A 13,020-nucleotide genomic window follows, 5' to 3' on the forward strand; every position below is an offset into this window, starting at 1 on the left:
AACCACATCAGCTCGATTCCAGAAAGAGCCAAAGACTACTTTGCCTCAAGAAGTGAACTTTCTATATTTGAAGGTTTTCTGCTATTCCGTGACAGAATAGTCATTCCAGGAACACTTCGCAGTGAAATACTGGAAACCATACATGATGGTCATATGGGCATTTCAAAGTGCCGTGAGCGTGCAGCAACTGCTGTATGGTGGCCTGGCATTTCTAAGGATATAGCAACAAGAGTGGCAAATTGTGAAATTTGTCAGACACAGAGACCAACCCAGAGGAAGGAATCGCTGAAAACAACTACATTACCAGAGCGCCCTTGGCAAAGAATCGCAGCTGACTTCTTTGAAATAGATGACAAGCGCTACTTAGCTGTGATGGATTACTTTTCACGATATCTGGAAATAGCACACTTACCTAGTATTACGAGTGACCAAGTTATTGGCAAATTGAAGAATATCTTCGCTAGATGGGGCGTTCCGGAAGTACTATTTACAGATAATGGTTCCCAGTTTACTTCGCAAACCTTCAAAACATTTGCTAAGGACTACAACTTCACTCAGCTATTCTCAAGTCCTCATTATCCCCAAGCAAATGGAGAAGCAGAAAGTGGAGTTAAAATTGCCAAACACATTCTGAAGCAGCCAGACATATTTAGAGCACTAATGGCATATAGATCAACACCAATCGCCGCAACTGGTGTAAGTCCTGCTGAATTGATAATGGGACGGAGAATCTGTACAGCTTTACCAACATTGGACAAAACACTGTGCCCAAGATGGCCAGATCTCAACACTATTCGCAGTCATGATGAGGAAACAAAAGAACGCTACCGATTCTACTATGACAAACATAACGCGGTGCGTCCATTACCTGGTCTCAAAGAAGGGAAAAGAGTTATGGTGAAGCTTGACAACGAAAACTTGTGGAAAGATACAGGAATTGTCAAGAGCTTCGATCCTGACCAAAGGACATGCATTATTGAAACTCCTCGTGGAACCGTACGTCGCAATAGAAGACATGTGAAAATTGCATCTTCCAAACCTACTGGTGTACTCCAAAGTTCCAAAACAGCAGATCTTACCGACACTTTACTTGATGATTTTTACAATGGTCCATCCATGGCAGTTGAGAAACCCAATTGTTATCAAGCAAGTGAACCAGTAATGTCGCAAACTGGAATCCAACCGACATTAACTAGATCGGGAAGAACCATTGTCAAACCTACTTGTTATGACGATTTTGTTTCCTGGAAGTGATATGCTAACTTGGCGCTACTTGGTCAGATGTGTGTGATATGGACTGTCTTGTGTTATTTCAACTGTCTTGTGAATTATGATTGCATTTGGTATTTCCTTTTGTCAGAGTTAAGTAACTTGATATGGGTATGTTTATAAATGTACATTCACTTTAATCTTCCTGGTGCAGTAACTTACCAAATCTGTTAATCTAGTCATGTAAAATCTAGTCATGTTTATTTCACTATTAGATCTTGTTAACATTTCAGATACAATGCATAAATTTAACACATTAACTTTTCTTTAAAAAGGGGGAGATGTCATAATAGAATGATTTATGTACGAATTCTCTAGTTTCATTTTGTTATCATCTTATTCAGTAAAATGCTTGACTTTTCTAATAAACGCTTTGATGTCGAACATGTGTGTATTCTTGCATGATAAATCAGCCTGATTTATCCTCATAGTATATCAGCCATCGAATTACTACAGTGGAACAATAATAATTTCACATTTCCTTTATTTATTTTAAAAACACTTTTAGTTGAACGTCTTCAAGAAAAAAATTTAAAACCCTTATTGACTCAAACCCATGATTTACAGATCAACAATTGGTCTACTGAGCTACGGAACCCATCTAAACAAAGATAATCAATAGTGATCAATCACATAACTCTCAAAAGAATACGAAATATAGAGAGTTAGACAAACAGGGACCCCTGGATGTATCAGAGGTGGGTCAAAGTGCCTAGCAGGAGCATCCCCTATCAACCTGTCAAAATGTATATTTCTTTTACATTTAATTGTTGAGGTTGAGTAAGCATCCCATGTCAACCGGTCAAACTCGCCGTGATCCCTATATCTTGATCAGGTAAACAGAGTTATCCATAGTTAACATCAGTGTGCCAAAAACAGTCTAACAATCGGTATGAAACACGCAAGACAGCATTTAACCCTATGATAGGTTTTTTGGCAAAATTGATCGTTATAACGACCATAGAATTTGCAAAATGCTGACTTTAAACGAGACTGGTGGAACCCCTGCACCATCAACTTGCTTGTCAGTAGACTACTTCGATTTCAAAACTGTCCATACATAGAACAAGCTTTTGCGTATCGAATCAGTTGAGAGATATAAACAGCATATGCAGGTGATAATGGAATATTGCTACATAAATATTGAAAGATGACAATGGAGAAGCTGAAATCATCCAGTTTGTCATAAAGTTGAGTTGTTAGTTTGCCGTTAATATCTACTTTCAATGAAATGTCGAAGTGTGAACCAGAAGTGGAGGAGTCTGTGGACTCTTTTATTTCGAGTTCACAGGGATATATCGAATTGACATATAAATGAAAGTTATTATTAATAGATAAAACGTCGTCAATATATCTAAATGTCAAATTGAAGATTTTTTTCTTCTCACGTAGAAGTTTTTCTAAAATAAATTCTGCTTTGTATGAATATAAAAACAGATCAGCTAACAAAGGAGCACAATTCGTGCCCATGGGAATTCCAACAGATTGTTGGAAGACCTGATCACCAAAGACCACGAAGATATTGTCAATGAGAAACTCTAGCATATTTTTTATTTCAACTTCAGAGAACTCGTGCATTGAATCACAGTGGTGTTTAACAAAGTGATTCTTTGGATGACTGATCACTCGATATGAATATTTCCGTTTTCCATTTTTGTTGATGAAGCAACTGTCTATGATGTAAAGAAGTCTAGTCTTTATTTTTTCGAGAGGAATGGTCGTGTAAAGTGTTGAAAAGTCGTACGTTTTGATGCTCTTCGTTTGAGAAAAGTTTTGCGATTTCACGTTTACTAAAAGTTCTTTAGAATTTTTTAGAATCCACATTTGATTTACAGCACTTCTGGCATATGTAATCGCAAAGTAAGTTTGAAATGTTTCCTTCACAGCTGTTCATATTTTCGTCAGGAGCAAAGATATTGGCTTGGTAGAGCACCTACTGGATTCAGCAATGTATATTTGTTTGTAAGGGTGTTTTGTAGTTTAGGAATCCAGTAAAGGTATGATAACTCATATGCATTCGATCCATTGACTGGGATGTTAAATGTGTCAAAACCTGAAGTATGGTTTTAAAGAATTTCAGCTTTTGAAAGAGCAATTGGAGTATAAGTACGATTACCAAAAGTGGAATTAATGCCAAGTTCGTTTAAATACAGTTGTAATAATGTACCTTACAAAACAAAGACAATGTTGTTACAAACTTTGTCATCTGGAACCAAAACATATTTTAATATTCCTCTTATACTTTTAATCCATTCTGACAATGTATCAAGTTCTTTTTCATATCTAGATGTAGCCCATCGTCTGGCATAATCTTCGACAGAATTCAAAATAGAGATGAAGTTCTGTCGCCAATTGAAAGACAGAGGTTCTCTTTATTTAGGACGTTTTAGAATAAGGGATTTGATGTCCTCACTTTCAGCTATATCAACATCACCAATAATGACATGTCCAGCTGGATTGTAGTTGAAAGAAGACGAAGAACAAGAACACGTAGATGGATTAAGTATAAGATGGTCTATATCTAGGATCTGCAAAGTTTGTTTATAATTAAATAGTTTGGAGGCAATAGTAGAAGTATACTTGTAGGAAATACTGAGTGTAGACTTGAAATAAACTGGAATACACGACTGAACCCTTTTATGACGAAGAATGTTCCTTACATGTATGTTGACTTCAGCTATTCCTTTGTTGGTAAATTTGAGTTTAATACATGCATCATCAATGTTATGACAACAAACGTATTTTTGTTTTTATCAAAAAAGTGATGTAAGCACAGCCGCAGCGATTTTTGTTTTGTCACCAGTTGAAGTTTCTACTTTCTTTTGCGCGTTTCCTGACAGTTGAATTTTCTACTTTCGTTTGCACGTTTCCTGACAGTTGAATTTTCAACTTTCGTTTGCGCATTTCCTGATACAAATATTTCATGATTGATGTGTTACATGTTTTCTGCACAGAAACTTAAAATCTTGCGTTCTACATCGATAGGGTAATAGTTATTTGTATGGAAATTGATTAAACCATACCTGTTTTAATTCTGTTTTATCATTAGAGGGGCATAGCCACGATTTGAGCAGCAAATTTTCAATTTTTTAATGTTTATAATGCTTAACTATAGGATATTTCTACTTTCGCGTTAAAAATAGATTCAGAACTCAGAATTCTTTGTGATGTAAACAAGGCTCGTGTAATGTTTTAAATTTTTCTTTCAATTTACAAAAAACAGTTTCTCACATTCCCTTTCGTTTTGAACATGATATTTGATTTTATTAAGCGATCTACATATGTATCACTGTTCGTTAATCATCACCTTTCATGTAAACAAAATATAGCACGAGCTTGTTTACAAAACAAAGAATTATAATTGTAATTTAAATTTCTGTTGACCATTCGAAATATCTTAGTTATTGAGCATTGTACACATTTAAAATGGGACAATTATCTCATTACACGTATTTACGTCACAAAACAAACACTAGTGAGTCATAATAACGCCCCACTTTTTCAAGTTTATCATTTTTTACCTTGGGAAACACAACATAGTCGCGTTACTAGCTTAAACTTAAAAGTATCCCATTACATGTATTCACGTAAGAAAACACAACAACGTTGCGTCATACACTCGCAGAGATTAACATACCGTTATTCTAACGCCTCACACTTCGAATTTCTTATTATTAACGTTAGCAAACACTAGCTCATACACTTGCGCAGGCAATTATCACAACCTCATTCAGTTAAGCATTGCGTTATTCTACGACATAACAACACCTCACACTTCAATTTTTTGTACATTTACGTGAGAGAACGCAACAAAGTCGCGTTACTAGCTCATACACTCGCGCAGCAAAATATCACACAACCAGTCTATTATTCATTGCATTATTCCATAACATAACAACACCTCACACAGGTTTCTCATTGATTATGACAGGGAACACAACATGGTCGCATCACTATCTCATACACTTGCGCAGAAAAATATTATACATCTAATCGAGAAAGCATTGCATTATTCTACGACATAATAACCCCTCCCACTCAAAAGTTTTAATTTTTTTAATATCTACGTAAGGAAACATGACCAAATAACGCTATGTTGATTTCAACTGCGCGAATGCATATCGCATCCGGAAATGTGGGGTATTATAACGTCGTGCTGTGTTCCCTAACGCAAATAATAAGAAACATCAAGTATGAGGCGTTGTTTGTCATAGAATAAGGCAGTGTTTACTTTTAGAGTGCGGTGCAACCGTGTGCCGTATTTTCTCATTATTTACGCTAGGGAATACAAATTATAACTAAACGAAGCAAATCTAAAATTCCTCTTTACAAACAACATGCCGTCGGTCTAACAATGCCATTAGATTCTAACAAACACAAAGTCAGATCTACGCAACAAAATACACCCAACACGCTAACGGTACTACACACAACACTCCATGATTTAATGTTACTTAGTAAAAACACGCTAATGTAACTACACGCAACACTCTATGCCTCAACGTTACTGTACACAACACGCTAACGGTACTGCACACAACACTCCATGGTTTAACGTCAATAAGTAAACAACACGCTAGTGGTACTGTACACAACACTCCATGGTTTAACGTCAATAAGTAAACAACACACTAACGGTGCTACACACAACACTCCATGGTGTAACGTCAATAAGTAAACAACACGCTAATGGTACTGTACACAACACTCCATGGTTTAATGTCACAAAGTAAACAACATGTTAACGTTACTACACACAACACTCCATGGTTTAACGTCAATAAACAGACAACACACTAACGGTACTACACACAACTCTGCATGGTTTAACGTTATGCAGTAAACAACACGCTAACGACACTACACACAACACTCCATGGTTTGATGTCACTCAGTAAACAACCCACTAACGATACTGTTTGTCCAACTCTCTATTTTGTATTACTTATAGGAGTTATGAGGTTGATCACTCTTCGTTATCTCCACCTTACATGGGCAATGATGAACATTGGTATAACGATGTAAATAGAAAACAAGTTCGACAAACGATAATACCCCTGAGCCACCTTGGTCCTGCCGTTATTAAAGGTCACAGCATAGCAAGGTTTTGTCATATAGAATTTATATACAAAATACTAAAGCCCTACCTTAAATACTAAATAGTTGGAATTACGCAATAGATCTACTTTGGCAATACAACCTACCATTGGGTCGAATGCTGTCTGACTTGTTTCATACCCATTGTTAGGCCGTTCTTGGCACACTGATTTTGACTATGGGTAACTCTGTCTACCTGATCAAGATATGGGGCTCACGGCAGGTGTGACAGGTCGACAGGGGATGCTTACACCTCCTAATCACCTGATACCACCTTTGATATATCCATTAGTCCGTGTTTGTCCAACTCCTTATTTTGTATTTCTTATAGGAGTTATGAGGTTGATCACTCTTCCTTATCTCCGCCTTGCTTGTGCAATCATGAACATTAGTATAACGATATAAATAGAAAACAAGTTCGACAAACGATAATGCCCCTGAGCCACCTTGATCCTGCCATTGTTAAAGGTCACAGCATAGCAAGGTTTTGTCATATAGAATCTATATACAAAACACGAAAGCCCTACCTTAAATAGTTCATGAGATATCAAATAGGTCTGGTCTTTCTTACAGTAGGTCAAACTCCAATGTTAAAAGATCAAACACCATTATGTCACAATGTCTTACATAAACATTTCTATACAGAATATAAAAGTCCTACCTAAAATAGTTCCTGATATACTTAATAGGTTAGGTTTTCTTAAAAGTAGGTCAAACTCAGAGTTCAACTTCACAATGTCAAATAGCATGATATGAAATGAAAGGTCTCCCAACCAGAAGTTTATATACAAATTGTGAAAAAGGTATCTTAGATAGTTCAGGACATATTGAGAATTTTATTAAAAGTAAGTCAAACTTCCAGGTCAAGAAAACACATAATTGGATCAAATGAAAGGTCTTGCCGTAAGCAATGTTTAAATGAAATATGAAAGCTCTAGCTTAAATAGTTCAAGAGATATTTTAAAATACTGTCTATATATACATGTACATGTATCAGCATATAACACTTTGATCCCCTATTGTGGCCTCACTCTATCCCAGAGATACATGCTTTTAACAAACTTGAATCTGCACTATATCAGTTAGCTTTCAGAAAACTTTCAATTTTTCTGACCCTGTGGGTTTTGAGAAGATTTTAAAAGTTTTCCCTAAATCTTCGCATCTAAAATTTGATCCCTATTGTTGCTCCACCCTACCCCTGGGGGTACATGATTTCAACAGCTTGAAACTGCACTATGTTAAGAAGCTTTCATATAGATTTCAACTTTTCTGGCAAAGTGATTCTTGAGAAGTTTTTAAATCATCCCATCCTATTTTTGCATTTTCATCATCCCCTCCCCCTTTAAGGGAGCATGACCCTTCATTTGCACAAACTTGAATTCCCTTCACCTAGGCAAGATTTTGGCAAAGATTTGTTGAAATTGGCACACTGGTTCGGGAAAAGATATTTATTTGTTAGTGTACTTTCGCTATTTCACTATTATCTCCCCTTCGAGAAAGGTGCCCTTCATTTGAACATACTAGAATATCGATACCATATATCCCTGTGAACTCGACATAAAAGAAACCACAGAGTCCTCCACATCTGATTCGTACTTAGATATGGATATTTACAGCAAACTGACAACTCCTATGTCTACACTGACAACTACTGTGTGATAGGGTATTGTGGTCGCCCATTTGGACACATGGGTTTCCTCCGGGTACTCCATTTTCCTCCCACATCAATAACCCTTCACGACAACATCTGATCCGACAAGAAACATTAATAGAAGTTGTAGAACTTATTTGTTAATCGTGGTAAAATAAAGTTTAAACTTTTCATAAACTGGCAACATTATGACAAACGGGATTATTTCTCCACCGTGAACTTCCCATATTTATGTAGCAATATTCCTTTATCACCTGCATATGACGTTTATATATCTCAGCTGATTCGATACGACAGACCTTGTTCTACGTATAATCAGTTATTAAATCGAGAGGTAGGCAACTGACCAACAAGTTATTGCTACAGGGGTTTCAACGGCCTTGTTTAACGACAGCATTTTGCAAATTCTATGGTCGTTAAAATGATCTAGTTTGCACATACAATCTATCATTAGGTCAAATCTGCCTGATATGTTTCAAACCGATTGTTAGGCCGTTCTTGGCACACTAATTTCGACTACAGATAACTCCGTTTACCTGATCAAGTCTTAAGGTGCACGACGGGTGTGACCCGTCGACAGGGGATGCGTACCACTCCTAGGTACTTGATATCACCATGCTTGCCCAACTCTTTATTTTATGTTCCTTATAGCTAGGTGTTATGATATTGATCACTGTTCGTTATCTCCACTTTTCACTGAAGGCAAGATGTAAAATTTACAATAGATAAATCTTACTATTATTTTTATGTATGGTAATGCACTTCACCATTACTTCGTTTGATATCACGTGTCATAGTATAGAAATGCGGATTGACTGGGTCTTTCTAATTATAAACATTTAAAAAAAAAACCCTCTGATTGACCTGTACTTTCTAATAATATACTAGTATTAGGGAAATTTTGCTACATGCAACAATGAATGTGATTCGCTGACGTATGTCATTCCAACCAATCAAATTCTTTTTCCAGTCTTTCTAATTATAAACATAAAAAACTCGTATTGACCTGTACTTTTTAATAATAGATTAGGGAATTGAATTTATTAATAAATTGTTATAATTTCCTGAAATGGGAAGATGGTCTATTCATTACATGTTTCATAAAATTACTCTATCAGTATAAAGAACCCACACTGAAATTAAAACAGCTTACTATGTTTTTTAATCTCAATATGTTAAAAAAAGAGAAAAAATGCAATTGATGTTCCCTAATTTTGTCAAGCATTCGTGCTCGGTAGTAATGCTTTTCTGTGAAGTCGATATATCTATGGATCGATCTCATGTCAGAAAGGGCTATATTTGTATAATATATACTTTTCTCCAGAATCCTGGGCTTGTTTTTTATGATTTAGACTTAAATTTTCATGTTAAAGGCATTCTCTTTAAAGAAGTCGAGAGCCTTGATCGACTTCTCTTCGCAAGTATTCATGTTTTGATTCTGGAAAACGTGTAAATGCCGGTGATTAAAATGTGATTCATGCAAAAATAATGGTGGTTTTATATGAAAATTTCAAGGATTTAAAATATAGTTTTAAAAACATTAAAACATTTACAAAGAGTTTTATAAAATTTTAGCGCAGAAATTATTTGGGAATTGTATGTCCTTGAATTTCGTAATCTATGTACTGAATGTTTCGATACACTCCTAAGACTGCTGGCTGTTGTTACATTGGGGACCTTTCTGACTGCAGGCCTTCTCTACTGTCTCAAAAGACTGGACGAGAGCTGGGTATAATGCATTTCCTTACCTTTCTGACTGCAAGCCTGTTCTTCTTTCTTAATAGCCTGGACAAGAGTTGGGTATAATGCGTTTCCTTCGCATGCAGCGCTCAGCAAGTCCATACACTTCTTTACTTGTTGGCTAACATCACTAAAAACAAATGCCCGTTGTAAATTTCTAGGTCTCATGCACATTCTTCGTGTTTTATAAGGTCATATTGATCCAAAACAGCAAAATATAATAAAAGGCAGTATTGAAAATTTTACCAGGTGAGGTTGGGCATACTATTGCTACTGATGTCAAGTCCAGCATCGGTAAAGCATTTCATTGGATTGCAGGCTGCACCACCTGTAATTGTTTCAGACACAAGTTACTTCACAGCACTCTGCCTGATATATATATATATATATATATATATATATATATATATATATATATATAATATGATATTCAATATTGTGTTATTTCATGAATGAGACAAGATATATTACCGGCACAAAATGGTGTTACAGCGTCAATAGCTCCTTTGGCTTGCTGGAAGGCCTGTAGTGATGCACAATCACTTTCATATCGCTTAATACATGTTAGTACCTCATTAAACGATCTGTAACGAGAGATAAACACTGTTGTACACATTATACTTCTCCATCATTCATTTTCACTGGATCAAAGTTTTGTGTTTATAGAAAGAAAAGCTCTGCAAGGTAGGGCTTTTCCCCTTGCAATGAGTGTCTCTCAACTTTTTCTATAAACTCCCATAATGACCTTGAACTTTGATCTATTGATCCCATATTCAACGGGGTTCTTCCTCTCTTGATACAAACTACATGAGAAGTATCAAATCAATCCAGCAAAACATATGACATTCCATAGCCATGTGTCTTCGACTTTTTGGCCCCAAATTCGATAGGGTTCTTCTCTTGATAACAAAGCTGCCTGTGAAGCATCTTCATCTTCTGGTTTGTGTGCACTTGACGTTATGGTTTGTGTGCACCTGACGTCATCGTTTGTGTGCACTTGATGTCGTGGTTTGTATGAACTGTCACCATGGTTTGTGTCCACTTGATATCATTGTTTGTGTACACTTGATGTCATGGTTTGTGTGTACTTGTCGCCTTGGTTTGTCTACACTTGACGTCATGGTTTGTGTGCACTTGACGTCAAGATTTGTGTGCAATTGATGGCATGGTTTGTGTGGACAAAAGGTCATGGTTTCTTTGCACTTGGCGAGTGCGCGGGACATTCGAGGAGTTCCGATTTTACTTGATGGCGTAGTTTGTGTGCACTTGATGTCATTGTTTGTGTGCGCTTGGTGTCATCGTTTGTGTGGACTTGATGTCGTGGTGTGTGTGTACATGATGTCGTGGTTTGTGTGCAGTTGATGTTGTGGTTTGTGTGTACTTCATGGCGTGGTTTTTTGTACACTTCATTTCATGGTTTCTGTGTACTTGACGTCATGGTTTGTGTGCACTTGACGTTATGGTTTGTGTGGACTAAAGGTCATGATTTGTTTGCACTTGATGACATGGATTGTCTGCACTTGATGTTAGTGTTTGTGTATACTTGACGTCATTGTTTGTGTGCACTTGACGTCATAGTTTGTGTGCAATTGACGTCATGGTTTGTGTGCACTTGACGTCATGGTTTGTTGGCACTTGATGTCGTTGTTTGTGTGCACTTGATCTCATGGTTTTTGTGTATTTGACGTCATGGTTTGTGTGCACTTGATCACATGGTTTGTGTGTACTTGATGTCGTGGTTTGTGTGCACTTGATTTCATAGCTTGTGTGCAATTGACGTCATGGTTTGTATGCACTTGACGTCATGGTTTGTGTGTATTTGACGTCATGGTTTGTTGACACGTGATATCGTTGTTTGTGTGCACTTGATCTCATGGTTTGTGTGTATTTGACGTCATGGTTTGTGTGCACTTGATCTCATGGTTTGTGTGTACTTGATGTCCTGGTTTGTATGCACTTGATTTCATAGTTTGTGTGCAATTGACGTCATGGTTTGTGTGCACTTGATTTCATAGTTTGTGTGTAATTGACGTCATGGTTTGTGTGCACTTGACGTCATGGTTTGTGTGTATTTGATGTCATGGTTTGTTGGCACTTGATGTCGTTGTTTGTGTGCACTTGATCTCATGGTTTGTGTGTATTTGACGTCATGGTTTGTGTGCACTTGATTTCATTGTTTGTGTGTACTTGATGTCGTGGTTTGTGTGCACTTGATTTCATAGGTAACTTGAGTGACTCAGGAGACCTAAAAACTTGAAACCCAAATTTATCCAAAAATACTTTGTGGTAATAATGTTGAATTTTCCCCAGTGGTTTCTGATTTACATTCCCAATGGGTTTTGCTTTACATTCTCTACAATTTGTAATGATAGTCATTTTCTCATCAATGCGTTGTCGTTTAAACATACTCATAAATATAGTTAGTCTATTCTAGACACTAGGAATTCTGACAGAATGAAAGTAGAAAGTACATAAAAAGAATTAATATAACGTGCTTCATGAAGTATGCTGGCGTCAAAAGTCGCTATTTTGCAATAGTCAAGACATTGGAAAGTAGGTCAAATCCCATGGTGAACTTCAATATCAAGTTATGGTATCAAAGATAAATGGTGTTTTTATTTGTTTATACTTGTTTCACGTTCCATTTCAGAATTGTTCATTCATATAGAGAAGTTCACCAGCTGTAAATGAATGGCCACAAATTTTCACTTAGTATAATGCATGATCCTCAAGGAAGTGTTCTTCATCCTATCGCCTACACGGAGTCTGTCCATCACATGAGACCTACGTTGTCAAGGTCACATCGATTGGAAAAACTCGTGACTTTCACTTTAAATGCCGGACGTTTGGCGAAGGAACGATCACTACCGATCTTAAACGTCTTAGGTTTGACGCAATGACAGAATTGACAATCGAACACGGAACTTTCGGAAACCACTTAGCTACCTAGATCGTTTTCTAGCCAGCGGTCAATGATCTCTTGAAAAACATCTTAAATTGTAACTAAAACAGACCCCTATAAAGGCAGTGAGTCAATATTTTTCAACAATAAATTGCCATGTAATATTCATCTAACTATTTTCCAGCTGCCGACAGCGGTGCAAGTGAAATATGCGTGACGAACCCTCTGGTAAATGAATGACACATATTATGACTCTGAGATGCCATTATCGTGATCTTTCAACGTACTTACTAGTGTACATTCTTATTTAGTAGTAGTATTTTTATTTCTTTATATTGTGAGTTTAGTCACCAAAACTAGT

General features: G+C 36.7%; 1 protein-coding gene across 2 annotated transcripts in view; it reads right to left on the reverse strand.

Annotated features, from left to right (window-relative positions):
• LOC125678925 (uncharacterized) overlaps nt 1-13,020 on the reverse strand; it is a 158,675-nt gene that overhangs the window by 36,340 nt on the left and 109,315 nt on the right. For both annotated transcript variants that reach the window (XM_056156520.1, XM_056156521.1), the window contains 3 exons: nt 10,229-10,341; nt 10,004-10,085; nt 9,766-9,887 (listed from right to left, as the gene is read on the reverse strand). In XM_056156520.1, the coding sequence (XP_056012495.1) occupies nt 9,766-9,887; nt 10,004-10,085; nt 10,229-10,341 (317 nt within the window). The remainder of the gene's footprint in view (nt 1-9,765; nt 9,888-10,003; nt 10,086-10,228; nt 10,342-13,020) is intronic.

Source organism: Ostrea edulis, chromosome 2 (genome assembly GCF_947568905.1).
Source record: "Ostrea edulis chromosome 2, xbOstEdul1.1, whole genome shotgun sequence".
NCBI lineage: Eukaryota > Metazoa > Mollusca > Bivalvia > Ostreida > Ostreidae > Ostrea > Ostrea edulis.